The sequence below is a fragment of the Macadamia integrifolia genome, chromosome 2 (genome assembly GCF_013358625.1).
Source record: "Macadamia integrifolia cultivar HAES 741 chromosome 2, SCU_Mint_v3, whole genome shotgun sequence".
NCBI classification, from domain to species: domain Eukaryota; kingdom Viridiplantae; phylum Streptophyta; class Magnoliopsida; order Proteales; family Proteaceae; genus Macadamia; species Macadamia integrifolia.
In genome coordinates, this window is record NC_056558.1 from 7,733,440 (window position 1) to 7,751,303 (window position 17,864).

The 17,864-nt window shown below is 39.3% G+C and overlaps 2 protein-coding genes across 7 annotated transcripts; both read right to left on the reverse strand.

Annotated features, from left to right (window-relative positions):
• Positions 1-8: 8 nt before the first annotated feature.
• On the reverse strand, positions 9-9,785 carry LOC122072115 (putative disease resistance protein RGA1). Of its 6 annotated transcripts, XM_042636672.1 has the most exons (8): positions 9,252-9,785; positions 6,150-8,780; positions 4,527-4,625; positions 3,503-3,984; positions 3,337-3,411; positions 2,980-3,252; positions 1,675-1,919; positions 9-741 (listed from the first exon to the last, which is right to left on the reverse strand). In XM_042636672.1, the coding sequence occupies exons 1-2, from the start codon at positions 9,564-9,566 to the stop codon at positions 6,195-6,197; spliced, it is 2,901 nt and encodes a 966-aa protein (XP_042492606.1). In that variant the 5' UTR covers positions 9,567-9,785; the 3' UTR covers positions 9-741; positions 1,675-1,919; positions 2,980-3,252; positions 3,337-3,411; positions 3,503-3,984; positions 4,527-4,625; positions 6,150-6,194. The 6 variants fall into 6 exon arrangements, with proteins under 6 accessions (XP_042492606.1, XP_042492603.1, XP_042492601.1 ...); XM_042636669.1 differs by having other exon boundaries at positions 4,527-4,578; positions 6,150-9,785; XM_042636667.1 differs by having other exon boundaries at positions 6,150-9,785.
• Positions 9,786-11,057: 1,272 nt separating this feature from the next.
• On the reverse strand, positions 11,058-17,749 carry LOC122089448 (lanC-like protein GCL1). The gene is made up of 5 exons (XM_042659201.1): positions 17,324-17,749; positions 16,961-17,148; positions 16,352-16,463; positions 12,108-12,578; positions 11,058-11,550 (listed from the first exon to the last, which is right to left on the reverse strand). Exons 1-5 carry the CDS (start codon positions 17,471-17,473, stop codon positions 11,209-11,211), a joined length of 1,263 nt encoding a protein of 420 aa, XP_042515135.1. The 5' UTR covers positions 17,474-17,749; the 3' UTR covers positions 11,058-11,208.
• Between the last annotated feature and the right edge of the window lie 115 nt (positions 17,750-17,864).

The following is a 17,864-nucleotide window of genomic DNA, read 5'->3' on the forward strand; positions in this document are numbered from 1 at the left end:
CAAAGAGATGCAACTGAACTCCACCCAAATAAGCATTGCTAGAAGGTTTAGCTAAGTTTTTACAATGCTGGTTGTCAACCTGATGCACCAACCCTCCTCCATCCAGAGGCTTGGGACCAGCAGCACATAGACACTGGCAGAGTAACCCAGCAAAAGAGATCAAATCAGTAATTTTACACAAAAAAATCAAGTTGTTAGTGCACCAATTGTAACTGCTGTTGCTCACATTCCTTTCTGGATCTACTTGAGCAGTTGGAATTGAAAGTTGAAACCCTTGGCAGATTAGAATAAGCAGTTACGGTTCTAACTATAGTTAGTTGATGAGGATTGAAATCCTATTAGTCCTCAAAGTTGAAAATGAGATAGGCTGCCATAAATTCCCAGATGCAGACCTTCTTAGTTTAACAAGCATTTATCTGAAAATCTCCTCCCTCTGTCCCCTTATTAAAGGTCAAAGCCAGGAAACTTGGAGCTTTCCACTGAGACCATATTAAACCAGAGGCAACCTGTTCCAGCAAGCCCTTCAAAGAGGGATTAGGCATGGCCAGCTCCACAGACATGACCAGCAAATTCCCCGGCTCTCTCTTCGTAAATTGTAAATGCTCTCTCCTCCCATTAAATAGAGTGAGGGAAATGGATGTGCATTCTCATTTCATCCACAAGCCCCAACCTTTCTCACCAATCTGCTCTCCCACACTTTCCCTGCTTTTATAACTGCATCACAAAGTCACCTGAGAAAACCTGCAAGAAAAAACAGCCAGTCATTTGTGTAGTAGGAATTGGAATGGGAAGTTTTAGCTAGATAACTCACACTCAAACACTAAAATTTATGCACCATAATCCATGCTAGATGAAACTGCATTTAGCAGTAGCCTTCCAAGCTTCGTTAGCTAACCCTGAATGGGCCAAGACCTTGACGATATATCAGGTGTTCAGGGACATTGTAATGATGGTAGACACATACACCTTCATGGTTGGAGTAAAACTCAGGAAACAAATATCGCCAGAGTTTCAAAATTAAGTCCTAATGGAATTTCAAATTCAAAGAAATCAATTCAAAATGCATTTGTCTTGGAGCAGGAGAACTCCATCATTAAGCGATCTCCCCTGGCATACCTGTTCAACTTGTAGCAGTTTATATAACCTTAACATACCCTGGATATGCTTTCACAGCATAAAGCTAGATAAAAAGATACCTCTATCAAATGGCACACCTCTAATGACCTATTTAATTAATTTAAAAGATTTATTATCCTGTGACACTCATTTAATGCTCTTTATGACCCTTTGGCAATGTTTTCCATAATTAGAAACCTACAGGATAAGCAATGGTGCAAAAACACCACCAGTCCCCTGCATTATGATTTTCAAAGCTGCTGCCAATCAACAGGGTTTCCCTGTCAAGATCACCCAGTTTCTTCATCCACTCTATGTTACAGATATAAATTGAACTGTTCGAGGTGCTTAGTCATGCTAGTTTGCATAGAGTGATGGCTATGCAAGTGGCACCATGTGACAATTGCAACAATTTGTCCTTGTATTCAGTTCACTCAATCAGTGATTGCCGCTGCGTGGGAACCTGTTTCTCATCATATGCCTTAAAGGCACTCTGACATCCTTGGCATCTTCCCCAGAGAAGGCAAAGTGGAGTAGAACTTGAAGGATTCCAATTACCTTGTCCCATGCCACTGATACATCATTGGGCAGGCTGTGCAGTTGGATACCCACAGCTTAAGCCCAGCCAGGAAAGCTTCCACCATCAGCACAATAAGGTTTTTGGGAATTGTCTCTTGGCCAAGATGTTTGCTTATGAATAATGCCACCTATAGGAAAACAGTTCAACCATGAAGAGAGGCTCATACTGCACCCAAACCTATTAACCTCAGGTTCACTAGAAGGTTCTCTCTCCCTTGTACCACCTGTACATGGATTCAGATATCATTAGCACACTAGTGTGGAGATTTTGAACAGCCAAGCAGAAAAAATAGATTAGGTAATCAGCATTCTACTGCCAAAGCTGCAAATTTATTTTCCCAGAAGTTACTAATGATAGAAGCAGTATTTCATTCATTGTAACCAGAAAACTAATAATTATGATTAGAATGAACATGAAAATACTCAATACATAGATGAACTGAACCTTTAGTTTTCAAGTCCATTTCGATTAACCTTGAATCAATTCTTCTTTTTTTTTTTTAATAAAAAGCACAATTAGTTAAACAGCAAAGAAGTAACCCCACCATGTACTGTGTCACATACTAATTTACTCACAACAACAGACAGGTCTTGGTAAGGACCTAAACGCCAGTTGTTCATAGCTTTCTTCTCCTACTTTGTACAAGCTACCTCCCAGGTATCAACATGGGTGGCCAATGGCCATGAAATTATTTGTGCTGTAACTTGCATCTTGAGCTTGAATCTGTAGACTCCAACAAGTGGAAGTACTACAACCACTAGAGAAGTGGGCTTTCCCTGACTGGACCCTCATCATCATTTTCTTCTTATAAATATCTGGGTTGGTTTAGACTGTTTAATAGCAAATAGGATTTCTTCTCAAGTTAATATGTCAATATCTCCCAAGGAAACAACGAAAGAGTAAAACATGCTCTATGCTTCTTTGAAGATGGATGCCTAAACCACTACAGACAGACCAAATGGCCTCAATAAACAAGTAGTGATGCCCACAAAACATAAATTTAGCTTTTTAAATAGGAAAAAGGTTCTCCACAAAAAGATTTTCCCAAATCCATGAAAACATGCAAAAGGGTCAGGAAATGCCAACTTATTGGTGCACATAAGAAATAGGAAAATTAACTTGTACCACCCCTATTTTTAAAATTTATCTGAGAAATCACCCTAAAAAATCAAAAATGGCAAACGTACCCCTAAAGTCTAACACCGTTAGTTTAGAAATTGAAATTAATTTTTTGACCCTAAAACCAAATATGAAAAAAAAAAACCACTTTTCATCATTTTCACCTCTTTTACTCTGTTTAAACCCTACAATCAGAATGCAGCAGCTATCCGGCTGAAAACGTTTTCATTCAACAATCTGGCCACATCATCCTCACTGACTTCAATCTCTGCCAAACTCGAACACAGATCGGCTGCATCCGTCTGCTGGTCTCCCGAACCTGCATTACAGGGGATAGCAGCGGGCCAGCGGCGGAGGGTAAAGGGAAGCACCGAAGGAACTTGACACGGATTTTCAACGTCGTGTCAGAAGTAAGCAGGAAGGATTTGCTGACGAACCTGTTCAGAATTCAAATCATGGTAAGGCATTCCCAATGAGCATTAGAACCAAATCGCAATTGGCAAAGCTGCAAAGTGCCTCACCTTGAGAGCATTTTATGATCTTCAAATTGGTTCATGAGAAAATTTGTGATTTTCCACCTGAAAAGCCCCATCCAGCTGCAACCCAACAGATCACAAACACAAAATCATGATGAGATTAAACATTAATAAAGAGAGAATCAAAATCTAACAGTTCTGAAAATGCTACCTGGTTGTGGGTTCTAGTTCTTCACAACTTAAACCCTCATCGAAGTTCCGGGCATAACTATCGGCATCGTAATTAAACGTTAATAGCTTGGGACTGTACCCATCATTCCATTTTCTAGCTAACCTCCTGATAAGGATTTGCCACTTGTTTAGGGTCTTCTGATGGACTCTGCTACAACCTTTGTATTCCAGTAGAGGAACGTGAGAATATTTTTTGTGAATCAGGAGACACGACGAGCACATCATGAAGCCAGAGGTGTGCATTAAATGTCGTCAGCGGTTCAGGTTGCTCTCCATTCAGGCTACTTTCAAATGGGTTTCTGAAGGCTTAATTTCTCTGAAGAGAACATATAGGTTAAGCAAGGAGAGGACAACGAAGGTTCGGAGATGTTTGCCGAGCAAAGGAGGACAGAGGTTGGGACAGACATTAGGGAGTACTGCCAGAATCTTAAGGCTCCGCCATCAGTTCCTCCATCTCCGTCGCTGGAATCAGCATGCCGGAACCAGGTAGAATTGTCGTTGATGGAGGTAAACAAGGGTAAACTTGTCATTTAAAATATACCAACAATGACACATCATCACTTGATGCTTGTGAGCTAACGGAATGGATTTAAGAGTAATTATTTTTTAAAAAAAGGATGTATACATGCCATTTTTTATTTTTTAGGGTGGTTTCTCAGATAAATTTTAAAAACATGGGTGATACAAGATAATTTTCCTAAAAAATATTGTAGCCGCAAGACAGATCCAATAGATAACCCAATAAATCCAGTACACTGATCCCTTACAGACTACTCAAGTAGTTCTCTCCCTTCTTCAATGTAGGGATTTTACAAAACGCAAAACAAGTTCTCTCTTTTTACCCCTTCATTTCCCTTCATTCCCCCCCACCCCCCATTTCTCTTCCTTATTTATTTTTTTTTTTCAATTTTTACCTTCCCAAGAATGTGAAAGATCGGATTTCAAAGAATTCCCAATCAGATTCAATTACCAAAGTAACCTTGAAAGGAATAAGGGAAAATTACCTGCCCCGGCCTTGCCTCTAAGCTTGACATGATGACAGAAGTCCCCTTGAACCTGCTCTTGCTCATTAAACCAGACACTCCACGGAGTCACCATCAAAGCTACCATACATAGCAAAAAGTAAACTATTTTGAACATCAAATTCTTTTAGTTATTAACTAAATAGTGAAAAAAAAATTGAGGATATGCTACAAGGAGAAGCATAAGCAATCTCTCAATGAAAAAAAACAAAAAAAATCATATTTATAATCAGCTGATTGAGAAAGAGGTGGCAAAATATATAAGAACCTTTGTGTCAGAACAAACACCAACAAATACGAAGAAAACAAACACAGATTCACACAACACAAAGATTTAACAAGGTTCACACACCGATGCGATGTGCTGCGTCCTTGGGCAAAGAAAAAGATGATTCAATATGTTGGAAGAAAACTTACAATGGAGTTCTCTTAAGAACACCCAAATTCACGGCAAGAAAAATCGCCTAGAAACCCTAACACGAAAACCCCCAAATTTTACACTACTTGCTCAACAAGAAAATAGTACATATATACTCGTCCAAGTTGGGTCAATCCATTAGGTCACGGTCGGTCGGGTCGGGTCGTGCCATACCCGGGGCTATGCCCCCACAACCCCGTATCGACCCAACTCCTCTGCTACCATCACAAATCTCAGGAAAAAAAAAAATTCGCATTCGGGTTGTCACCAAAATATGTTGGAGCGGGTCAAGAATTCGAAACAAAACATGATGCTCTTCACCATTTATGAATTTATTTTGAGGCTGGACCTTCTTTTCAGTTAAATCCATACATCATTTGAATGGGCTGTCAAACTGCAACCTACAGCTCTTAAGGATGGACGATTGAATCTGATTTTTTTTGGGTGCCGGGGGGTGAGAGGAACATAGAGAGAGAGAGAGAGAGAGAGAGAGAGAGAAGAAGAAGAATCTATATGATTATTAAAGGTAGAAAAGTCCATATTAAAACAACTAAGTGTATATTAGTTTAAACAAAATGTACATAAATGGTTTGTATTCACATTAGTAGTATAGGTATAATAGGAGTAATAATGTTATAATGCAACATAATGGAAGACTAAGGGCACAGATTAAGTTCAAAGAGTATTTCATAAGAAGTTAAATGTCACATAAAGAGTTAATACTTTGAATAATTTTACGTAAATTGCATCTCCAATAAGGACCAATAATTTTACTTTTTGGGTTAAATCCAGTAAGGCCAATACAGCTATTCCAGGAAAGAACAAAGAGAAAAGAGCAGCATATACAATCTAAGCACAACCAACGGCTAAATCTAGACTATCGAAAGAAAACTAATACAGCCTTTCTTTTTTCATTTTGCTTCTACAGGTTAGATAATTGCAATAATTTGAATAGGCAAAGTTCGGAATCAAAAGATCATCTGAATGATGGCAACCTTCAAAATTTTGTTAGGCTCTTTTTAGAAAGTAGGGATTGATGTGAACCAGAGTGGACGAAATTTTGAGTCAATATTCTGCAATCCAATAGCTTTCGTAGGGATTAAAAAGAAAGAACACTGCAATTGCATCAGGACACACTTGATTTATTAATAATTTTCACCGAGTAACATAAATGCCTCAGTACTTACCAGGACATACTCCATTGGTCGTTCTGGACTTCTGTTTGTCATTAATTACCAACGCCGGACATTCACATCAGGTATGTGTGCTATCTTAGGCCAGTCTTCTCCTCCTTTTTGGCAACGAATGTTCAGATCAGGGCATCTAGTAATAGTTAATCGGCGAAGGCTGGTGGGAAGCCCCTCATCAGGCAAGAACGTGATCTTTTCACAATCATAAATTGTTAATTCTTGGAGGGAGGATAGGTCTTTCAGTCCCCTGGGAAGGGACCTGAAGTTCTCACATAGATGTATCTCTAAGCTTTTAATGGCCAAGGGCTTCACTCCATTGTCCACTAGTGGGAACGATAAAAGTTGCTCACAACAACTAATTCTTAGCCGTTCAAGAGAGATGAGCTTGTGCAGTCCCTGGGGCAAAGATGTGAGACTATTACATCCACTGATTGCTAAATCCTGGACAAATACCAGTTCTTGTAACCCAACATCTTCCAATGTCAAGAGCGTAGAAAAATTATCAATCTCAAGCCTTTGAAGTGTCGATGCCAAAGGACGAAAGAGTGCTTGAGGCAAATTTATTGCATTTTGAAACCCAGAAATTACCAAAGATGTCAGGGAACTGCAGTGAAGCACAAAATTCAATATTCCCACATCACAATTGGCTAATATTAGGTCTTGGATGGATGGAAGCCTCGGAAGATAAGTTAAAGCATCACAGTGCCTTATTTCTAACTCTTTGACAGTAGGAAGAAATGGGGGCAGGTTCCTTATTTTCGGACAATCTTTAATCACAAGTTTTTCAAGGCAAGGAAATTCACCATCTAGTGATCCACACCATTCTGCTAAATTACTCATGTTTTTCAACTCTAGGTGCTTTAACTTTTGAAAACCCTTATTGCCACCATCTTTCATGTCATCCCCATAGAATTCTTCACTCAAATGATTCAATTCCTTCATTCTGTATATACAAAGGGATTCTAGTGAAGGGAGTTGCCAAAGAGTAGGAAGGACCTTGCATTTTTTACAAGAAGATAGAGACAATGTGACAAGCTTATTGTAACGGCCCATTTCCATCATCCAATTTGGAAATATCAAACCATCATAACCTTTGATATGAAGATGCTTCAGTGCTGAATGAGGTTGCAGGCCTTCAAGAATTGCATCATCTCCCTCATGTCCTAGATGTCTAGTTTCCTCACCCCACTGCAAGTATAATTCGTCAAGTTTCTCCTTATTCTTCAAATTGGCTTCCATGGCCTCAAAAACATTGGGTACATTCTCCAGTCCCAAAATATATAGTCTCCCTCGAAGATTCCGTAGCTCCTTAAGTTCACCAACCTTAAAACCATCTTTCTGACCCACCCAAAAACGTGGCAATGTTTTAAGTAAACACAATCTTCCAATACCAACTGGAATATCAATCAAATTAGTTTCATTGTTCATCAAGATGTGCTGGAGGTTGATTAAGTTCCCCAAGTTCTTTGGCAACTCAAGAAGAAATCTGCAATTGTTAAGAATCAATGTTTGCAAATTGAAAAGGTTACACACCGATTGAGGTAACTCCTTTATATAAGTACAACTGAGATCAAGATATCGCAAATGCTTCAAATTGCCTATAGAGTCAGGTAGCTTCAAAGCATTACAAAAACTCAAATCCAGCACACGCAAGCATCTAAAGTATTCAAGTAAATGAAAGGGGATCTGTCCACGAATATACTCAATAGAAGGGTTCGGAATTTTTAATAAAAATGTGCATAACCTTTTACATCCATATATTTCTTCATTAGTTGAATCCAAATCATCAATAAGTAAAGACATGTGGCGAGCCATTTCCACAATTTCACATGATTTATCACTCTCTATTCTACAGAACACCTCCCTTGAAACTGACTGTGCTAAATCATGCATGAGGTCATGCATCACAAATGTCTCTCGTGGTGATTGAGGAGTATTTTCCTTTTGAAAGAAAGATCTCTGCAACAAATCATCAAAGTACTGGTTGCCTATGTCTTCCATTCTTTCAACTTGTTTAGATGGAACAAATCCTTCTGCCATCCAAAGTAGAACTAATGCATCCTTTCTGAACGAATAGCCTTTAGGAAACAAAGAGCAATATACAAAGCATAATTTCAAATGTGCTGGTAAATTATGATAACTCAAGCTTAGAGCTGGCAAAATATCGTCTCCTTCTAAGTCCCAAATGTCACTTTTAAGGATGAATTCCCACTCATATTCATCAAGCTTGTTACGTAGAAGGCTTCCTAGTGACTTCAACGCCAAAGGTAACCCATTACACTTCTTAACAATTTTCTTACCAATTTCTATCAAGCTTGGATGTTTGTTGTAGTTTTCATCACTAAATGCCCATTTCTTGAATAACAACCAGCAATCTTTATCTGATAAACCTTGCAAAGTAAGAGTTTTGGTGGCCCCCATGATGGTTGAAACTCGTTGATTACGACTGGTTACCAAAATTCTGCTTCCAATCTTTGAGACTCTAAATGGAACTCGTAAGGATTCCCATTTGTTGCGGTTCACACTCCAAACATCATCCAAAACGAGTAAAAATCTCTTCCCTTTTAATCTATCTTGAAGTTCACATTGGAGCGACTCTAGTTCGTAGAGATCACATGCTTTCCTTGTCTGTATTTCCAGAATTGCACTAGTTAAACTTCCAACATCAAAATCTTCAGGAACACAAACCCATATTTTAACATCAAAATCATCTTTAATTTGTGGATCATTGTAAGCAAGCTGGGCAAGTGTGGTCTTACCAATTCCCGCCATGCCAACAATGGTAATAACAGGAACCTCTCTTTGATCACACTGATCCGACAACAGAAAATCTTTTATACAATCTAGATCATCTGCCCGACCCAATAAAGAGGATTCATCAACTAAAGAGCTGCTGATTTGCCTCCCGCCTCTTAACAAATTAGTTTGAGGCCTTCTTCGAATTTGATGCAATTTAGTTTCAGGTGATGATTTTAAGTAGTACAGTTCCAGCTTCTTTTCATTGAGAACCAATTCATCCATGACTCCATTTATCAAACCCTTAACATCAGCAGGACGAACAATTTGGATACTTGAACAAGATAAGGAAAAAGTGCGCACCTGTTTGCCCCGTATGCCATGGAATCTTTCGGTCCTTGCTTTAAGGACTTCATAGCTTAGCTCATCTAGCACATCATCAGCATAATAAACTGCAGCTCTGAGATTTCTTAAAACAATCTTCAGCAACCGATCATTTCTTTGCGCCTCCTCTGCAAAGCCAAGCATTGCACTGATTCTCTCCAACGCATCGGAAAGTCCCTGAAGATTTCTTCCAATGCCCCATTCCGATCCAAATTCCCGTAGTAGAGGAGAGGCTAATTTATCTAGCATCTCCTGCACCAGTGGGGAAACCACTACATCGGTTATGTTCGCCATGATTTCGATGAAAGAGTAAGATTTTTCTCTCTCTTTGTTCTCTGCTAAAGATTTGAAAAGATCTCTCCGGCCACCCTGTGTGAGTAAATGAATTTGTCTTTAAAGCGACATTGTTGAGCAAGTGTGGAGAGAGAAAACCCAACACGTTTTCAATTGAAAAGGTGGGACAGAAGAGGAGAGGAACGGGGGAGCAAGACTCAACCACCAGTTGACCACTCGTTTTGGGCGTCGAAGACGGTGGGAAGTCCATAAGGTGGGGTGGGGCAGCAGACATAAGAGTTCGTCAATTACTTATATACCCTCCGACTTTGGTCAAATTTATAAGAGCATGCCATCCGGCCATCTATGATCTCTCTCTTCAGTTCAGCTTTCCTTCATTATTCGTTTCAACTCCCAAGTAATTCCCTTCCGCATGACTCCAAAGTCCGAACTATGGAAATGGAATAAAATCCTTCATTTTTTCTTATTATCATTCCCTATTTATTTCTTGATCGGCTAATCATCAAACCATTGTCATAATATATTATTGTGACCGACAAGTGTTTTCTGTCTTTGAGAGACCCCTAATGCCCACACACGGGTGTACACCCCAAGCAGGGCACCGTGGTAATTACACATCCCTATGTCTATAGCATGGGGACCTCTCATGGCAAAAAAGCTGTCCCTATTGTGATACACATGGAGAGACTCAGAAATCACAAAAAATGAGATATTGGATTGACTTTTTTATTTTTATTTAAAACATCTAGGTTTTCGACCTGTCTGGTCCTGTGGGTCTGTATTGATCGCACAACAGCATGGATTAGATCATATCAGAGTTGAACTATTCAACTTTCATCGAAAACAGTAAAAAACACTAAACACTCCGTGTGAGTGACCTTAAGAGGTAAAAGGAACTGAACTCAGAATGTAACACACCACATCGTTTCTTGCCTCGAGTTTGAGTGTTCTTGAAAGATCTCAGTTGCAATCTTCTTCCAATGTAGTGAATTACTTTCTTCTTTATCTGATGACGTAACATACCACATCGGTCTGTAAATCTCGTTAAATGTGTTGTGTGAATCTGTTTTGTTTTACTTCATGTTTTCTTTGGAGTTTGTTCTAACAAGTCATGATAATAGTCCCAGGCCGAAACCCTCATACGACAAACACAGCATCTTTGCAAGACCAATGAATGATAATGGGGCATGCAAACTCGAATCCACAACCAGCCAACTCAAGCGGTGATGAGGCAAGGACTTCCTTCCCCTAGACTACCAACCATGTTGGCTTCTATTCAGCGCTCCAGTGGCCCCTTTTCGCATCTCAAATCTCAATTAGTACGCAAAGATCCCAACTGGAATGCAGACACTCGTAGCCAGAGCTCCAAGAAAGTCACAGATCACCGGCTGCTAGAAAGAAAATTGAAGATGCGAGGAATCCGGGACCTTGTTTTTTCCATAGAAAGCAGATTAAAGAGGCGAGGAATTGCCGTTTACCTTAAAATATATATACTAATAAACGCCAAAATGTGTAAACTTTATTACTAGACCAATTAGATGTGAAATAGTTAAGCCACTGCCTCATTACAAAATGAGATATGAATATATACATCTAAGGTTTTACAATCCTTTTTAAGCTAGAAATTCCTATTTCCCACTTATTAAAGCTCAAACCCAGGGAACTTGGAGCTCTCCGGTGAGGTCATATCAAACCAAAGGCAAGCTGTACCAGCAAGGCCTTCAAAGAGGGAATAAGCATGGTCACCTCCTCGGACATGGCTAGCTGTTACGAGTTTTCTAGCATTGTAGTACAAGAAGCTAGCAAATGCTTTGGCTCTCTCTCGGTAAATGCTCTCTCCTGTTAAACGAAAGAGTGAGAGGAATGCATATGCATTCCCACTCACTCCATCTGCTAGTCCAACCCTTCTCACCAACCCACTCTTCCACACCACTTCACCTGCTTCTATTGCTGCATCACGGAACTCTCTTTCACTAGAGTACACCTACAGAAAACAAGGAAGAGACAAAAGAGTTTAGGTCATTTCTAAAACCCAAAATAAAATATTGGGAAAAGAACGCTCCCTGGTAATCACGGGGCCAATGAGGGGTGCATATGGGCATTAATAGTGGGTGGATTTTTTTAGTTTCACAGGAGTGAAGGCGTCATTCGCCACCCTTTATGTCCAGACACAGGGGGGCGCTTGACCAAGGAGCATTCATTTCCCCTAAAACATTGTACTATGCAGTTCATTCCAAAATTTTAAAAATCATCCACCACAAGGGATGCTACTAGTTTAGATAGCTAGATTAAAAAGTAAACTAAGAGTTAATGGATTCTAATATCCTACAGCAGAACCTACTCACAATGCTTTATCTGACCTTAATCAAAGGAGGCCAAAATTAAACAACTACAGGGCAAGAAATGGAGTCAGAACAGATCAACTCCCTGCAATTTCCCACAAGCACCAAAAAAAGAAAATCCCTTTTTTTTTTATTATTACAATATCTTATAGATAATTGGATATAGATAAGAATTATAATTATTTTCAGACTTACTGACCTGTGCTGCTTTGCATAGAGTGATGGACATGCCAGTGGCACCATGTGACCATTGCACAAGCTTGTCCCTTGGATTCCCTTCACTTGAAGGGTAATTGCCACTATGTGGGAACCTGTTTCTCATCATATACCTAAGAGTCCCCTTGACATCCTCCTCATCTTCTCCAGAGAGTGGAAAGTGGAGTAGGACTTGAAAGATACCAGCAAGACCATGGGCAGCACCCCAGTACCTTGTACCATGCCATCTATACATCAGTGGGCAGGCTGTAGTGTCAGATACTCCTGCCCTTCCCCCTGCTAATACAGCTTCCACAACTGGCATTAGAAGGTCCATGGGAACTGTCTCTTGCCCAAGATGCTTGTTTATGAACAACGCTGCCCATAAGAATCCAGCTCGACCATGAAGAAGCTCATAAGGCATCCCAAACCCACCCTCGTCAGGTCCACTTGGAAGTGCTCTCTCCTGTGCCACCTGAACATTGGTTTGAATATCGTTAGAGCATGAGCACAAAAAAAAAAAAAGATAGAAAGAAGAAATAATGATGCAATAGCTTTGGAGTGGATGGATGGATATGATCCAATATGGAAGCTTAAAAGCAAGAATTGGAGGTCCAAAAGGGGATGGCAGCAGTCTTATGGGCTGAAAATATAAGTTATGAGTATTTAATATATAATTTTCATGAGTTTTATTGTAATGGACTTAATTTATAAGATTATATTTGGACTTTTAAGTCAGTATACGATTCTAGTAGATTAGGAGTCCAAATATGAATTTATTAGGAATTCTGAAAAGACTATTTATATGCAATCAATCCCTATCGATCAGACATTTAAGTAATTGAACCTGATTTTTTTCTTAGAGAATGGTTCTGGTATGTGCCTACATGGTTAATTGTGAAGCTCTCTTCAATGACCAATAGCTTCCCTCTTTCAATACTCCTAATAGTTGTAATTTTGCCAAAAAATGATATTTCTATTTGGGAGAGGATTACATAAGCTGCTAGTATGAAAAGAAATCTACACGACACGTTAATGATTCTTAAAAATGATATCATTCACATGGACCTAATAATAATAATGGGAACATGTGATTACCTAAAAAGAAATAACGAAAAAAATGTCCAAGTAACTCGCATCACATCAGATAGATTAAGGAGAGAAGGCGCTTGGAGCGGCATGCCTCATGGATATATTAACCTACGGGGTCTTGGTTACATTGATTCGATTTAATGGCATTGCTAACTCTTCCACCAAAGCCTAGTTGGACAAGATGCTGCAAGGGGGATTTGATCCTCTATTACACCCATTATGTACTTTGTTCCAACTTTCCATGTAGTGTGTTTAGGTCTCTTGTACAACCCCTAGCTAGTGTGCTACTTGCGTCGGATCAAATTCCTCTGTTTTTCCCATCTATGTTTTTTCTTGTTTTGCTACCTACAGAACGCGACACGTGGACAATAAGGAGACCAACGGTCAAGATTGGATGAGGATTATTATATCCGGTGCATTGGTCTTAAAGTTGTCCACGTATCGTGTTCTGCAGGTAGCAAAACAAGGAAAAACAGGGATGAGAAAAACAAAAGATTATTTTTCACTTTCGTCCTAAATAAAATAAAGAAAAGCATAAACAATTTTTGTGGGGAGGGTGGAAAGCTTTGTCACCATGCTTGCAGGCTTAGCAAAAGGAACACCGTCATCATTCCTTTTTCTTGTGTTTTCAAGGAGAGAGAGAGAGAGAGAGAGAGAGAGTGGTCGGTAGTGTCTGGACCACACAATATGAGATTCCAGTTGCCATTTATCATTTATACGGGGACATATAAAACAACTTCTGTTTTTTTTCGACAAGACCTTTTCCTTCCTCATTTATGAAAGAAAATGAATAGTTCAAACAAAAATCATAATATTTTCTTTTGGGTTTAATTTTTGGCAAACCCTTAATCTTTTGGTATAAAAGATTCTCTTTTTCACATGGTGATTTAATATTATGATTTTTAATATATAGATGTCTATACTAAAGAGGGGGTGGGGAAAAATAACAACTAAGAAACTCAAACTCAAGACCTCTTGGTGAACATGGATTTATCACACTACAATCTCATCAATTGTGTTAGGTAATTGTTATTGATTTAATATTATGATTAGATTTTGAAATAGTGAATTTTTCATTAATTCTGATTTTCTTATTGTTCGAGGCTCAAAATACCTCTTAAGGTCAATTCCAATTAATGAAAATATTCTTTCTTTGCCATGGATTAAGAGATACTGGATCTTTTACTCATGCTGACTGAAACAAGCAGTGGATTTTTACGAACTTCAAAATCAAATATTTAAAGATAACAATCAAAATGCCATGTGGACTAAGCAAACAAACGAATGTCTTTTCTTCTCCTTTCTACATTGACAAAAGGGAAAATTCATTATAACTATTTAAAGGATGAAGTTATGAGCACCACCGATACACTTGCACTTAAACATATTGTGCCTCCCGTTGGACACACTTTAATAAATAAGCTTTCTTTCTATCAAACCTTTTTTTTTTTTAAGGTATTAAAAATATTGTGCTTACTGCAAGACAAGGGTACTTATGTCAACAAATATAACACGTGTCGGATAAACACCATAAAATGCAACGTGTATGTACATACAGGTATGATCTGGACTCTAAAATTACAGAAATGATAAGTGAATTTTGTAACCTAGAGTTAGCTATGAAGTCTGCAAAAAGGTTCAGCATATCACAGTCAAAATGTCGAGCTTTCACACACAAAGAGGATGAAATTCCCATCCTCCTACAGGTCACACTGGCACTAATCATGCTTAGGATGGTTGAAACTTTAATTACCACCTTAATGACCGGTGTTATGCAAAGGAAGATGTAGGGGTGTCAATTCCTAAACCGAACCGGTAAAACCGGCCGGACCAAACCGATAACAACCCGGACCGAACCGAACCGAACCGAAGCCTTATTGGTTCGGTTCGGTTTCGAGTATTGTAACCCCAAAACCAAACCGAACCACACCGAAAACCGGATGAACCCGAAACCAAACCGAAACCAAACCGGTAAGAAACCGAAACACTCCAAAATTCATTAAAAAAAATCAAAATTTGCATAGTTTTGTATACATTTGTATGGAAAATCGAATCCAAACTAGACCAAAAACCAAAACCAACCCGGTTACAAATCGATTTAAAAAACCGAAGTTCAACAATTCATCATTTGGTTGTTTCCTAATGGCTCCATACCGGTTTAAAAAACCGATCCAAACCGAAATGAACCTAATAAATCCAAACCGGTACCAACCCGAACCCAAACCGCACCGAAGCCGACACCGGACCGAAACCGATAAATCCTTAATGGGTCGGTTTCGGTCACTTCCAAACCTCACCGAAGCCGACACCGGACCGAAACCGATAAATCCCGGACCGTTGACACCCCTAGGAAGATGTTTAGAATATTTTGTGGTATACACACCATGACATGGAATCTTAATCATTAATTAACCTTCGAGTCACATGGTAATTAAGGTTAAATCACATATTCGGTTCCGAACTATTATTTATCTCACCATCATTAAATCTAATTAATGTTAAATCACATGAAAATGACTGATTAGTATTTATCTTCTACTCGTACCTAGATATTGAAAGAGTCAAAGAGTTGTGGCCCAAAAGGGTTCCAAACTATGGGCTTGGTAAGATTATCGCCCACAACAAATGGGTGATCACGATAGATGTTGACATTCAAGCCTACCCAAAAGGGTTCCAAACTATGGGCTTGGTAGATTATTCCCCACAACATATGGGTGATCACGATAGATGTTGGCATTCAAGCCTACCCAAAAGGGTTCCAAACTATGGGCTTGGTAAGATTATCGCCCACAACAAATGGGTGATCACGATAGATGTTGACATTCAAGCCTACCCAAAAGGGTTCCAAACTATGGGCTTGGTAAGATTATCGCCCACAACAAATGGGTGATCACGATAGATGTTGACATTCAAGCCTACCCTAGTCTCTTTTTCCCTTCTTTTTTTCCTCTGTTAGAACCGTAGAACGCCTACCCTAATCAAGTTTATTTTATTTTCCAGACCAAGATTAGGTTTTGCACAAGGAATTTCCATGAAAGCATCTGACAAATAAAGCATTAAAGTCGAGATTTACCTAACTAATGATGGTTTAATAGAATACCATCAGAAAAAAACAGACTAACAAGTAGCAGGATTAATGGTAGTAAAGTTAGTTACCTCAAGGAAGAGGTCCACGAAGTAATCACGCCTTCTATGTTCCCCTCTGAAATTAGCAACCACAGCTCCCAGTGCGTAGACCCCACCTATCCCACATAAAAACGTTGGATTCCTGCATTTCAGATCTAGAAAATTTAGCCGTTGTTTGGCTGGTCCGGTATTTGCTAGATAAAGCGATACCACACAAGAAAAGTTATGCAAAATGGGAATAAGTACGCAACCAAATAGCGATAACCGACTTCACAACAAAAAATGAAAACAACTTTCCGTTCGCCTAATACGTGTAAACGGTATATATTTCGTTCTCTCCCTCTCCCACACACACACACACACACACACAACACAGCTCTCTGGCCCCTACCCTGTTTGTTCCAGAACCTTCTTAAAATTAGGTCATAGTTAAGAACTAGATTAAATCCAAAAGTCCGCAGAGAGAGGGAGATTCTGATTGAGAATTATAATTACTGTCCTGATGTAGATGGTTGGCTTCAATTCAGATGGTGAATTCTTACAATTTGGTCAGAATTGAGGACTAAAATTGGATTCAAATGTGACTAACGAACCTCATGGATTCAAATTTATGCCATTTTGAGAGAGAGAGAGACCGACCTGGTGAAGGTTGGTGCGAGAAGAGCGCAAGCGTTGATTATCTCGGCAGACAATAGCAGGTCTTGGTGGTTACCAGTGACTTCGTAGGACCTCAAGCAAGTGAAAGCAGTCCCCAGCAAGCCTTTGTATACCGTAATGTCTATGCTCTGTCCATTGCCTATTCCTCCTTTCCATGTCGCCTCTACCACCTACGCAGAGAGAGCCAGAAAGTCCATAAAAATAAGCTCAACAGCTTCAATAAATGCTTCAGAATCTAAGAAACTTGGCAAAGAAAGAACTAAAAGAGTTGAACAGAGAAATTCAGAGCAAATTAAACTCCATGGATCTCATCTTGAATTCCTAATGCAGAGTTTAAATTCATACCTGGTCTTTGAGAGAAATGGCCGCTTGGAGAAACTTCTCAGTGGAAAGCGAAACATTCATAGCCGTAACATCTGCGATGTGGTTCGGATCGATCAGTTCGTTGCAGTCCTCATGACCTTCTTTAGACGCTACCTCCACTACTGAAGACATTCTCTTTCTCTCTTGTGCTACTTTATCTTATTGTCTTTTCGATGTGGTGGAACTTATATAAGCAATAGGAGGGAGGCGCCGCATTTAAATCAAAAGGCGCGACAAACCTTTCTGGCTTTCCGACAATTCACGTGTCGTGTTATCGATAACAAACGGACGAATAGGATTCGCTAAAATCCTCACCGTTCATCAGAAGCAGAAGTCCTTTTCAGATCTGAATTTATTGAAGAAATTACACTCCCCTCCCCTCTACTTTGAATTCTATCACCACCCTCCCCTAAACTTTTAAAATTCTCACTTCCATCACCTATTTGGTGAGTCATGTTAAATGGTAGGTTAAAATGATAGATTTACCTCTTAACAGATTTCAAATACCAAATATAATAGATGA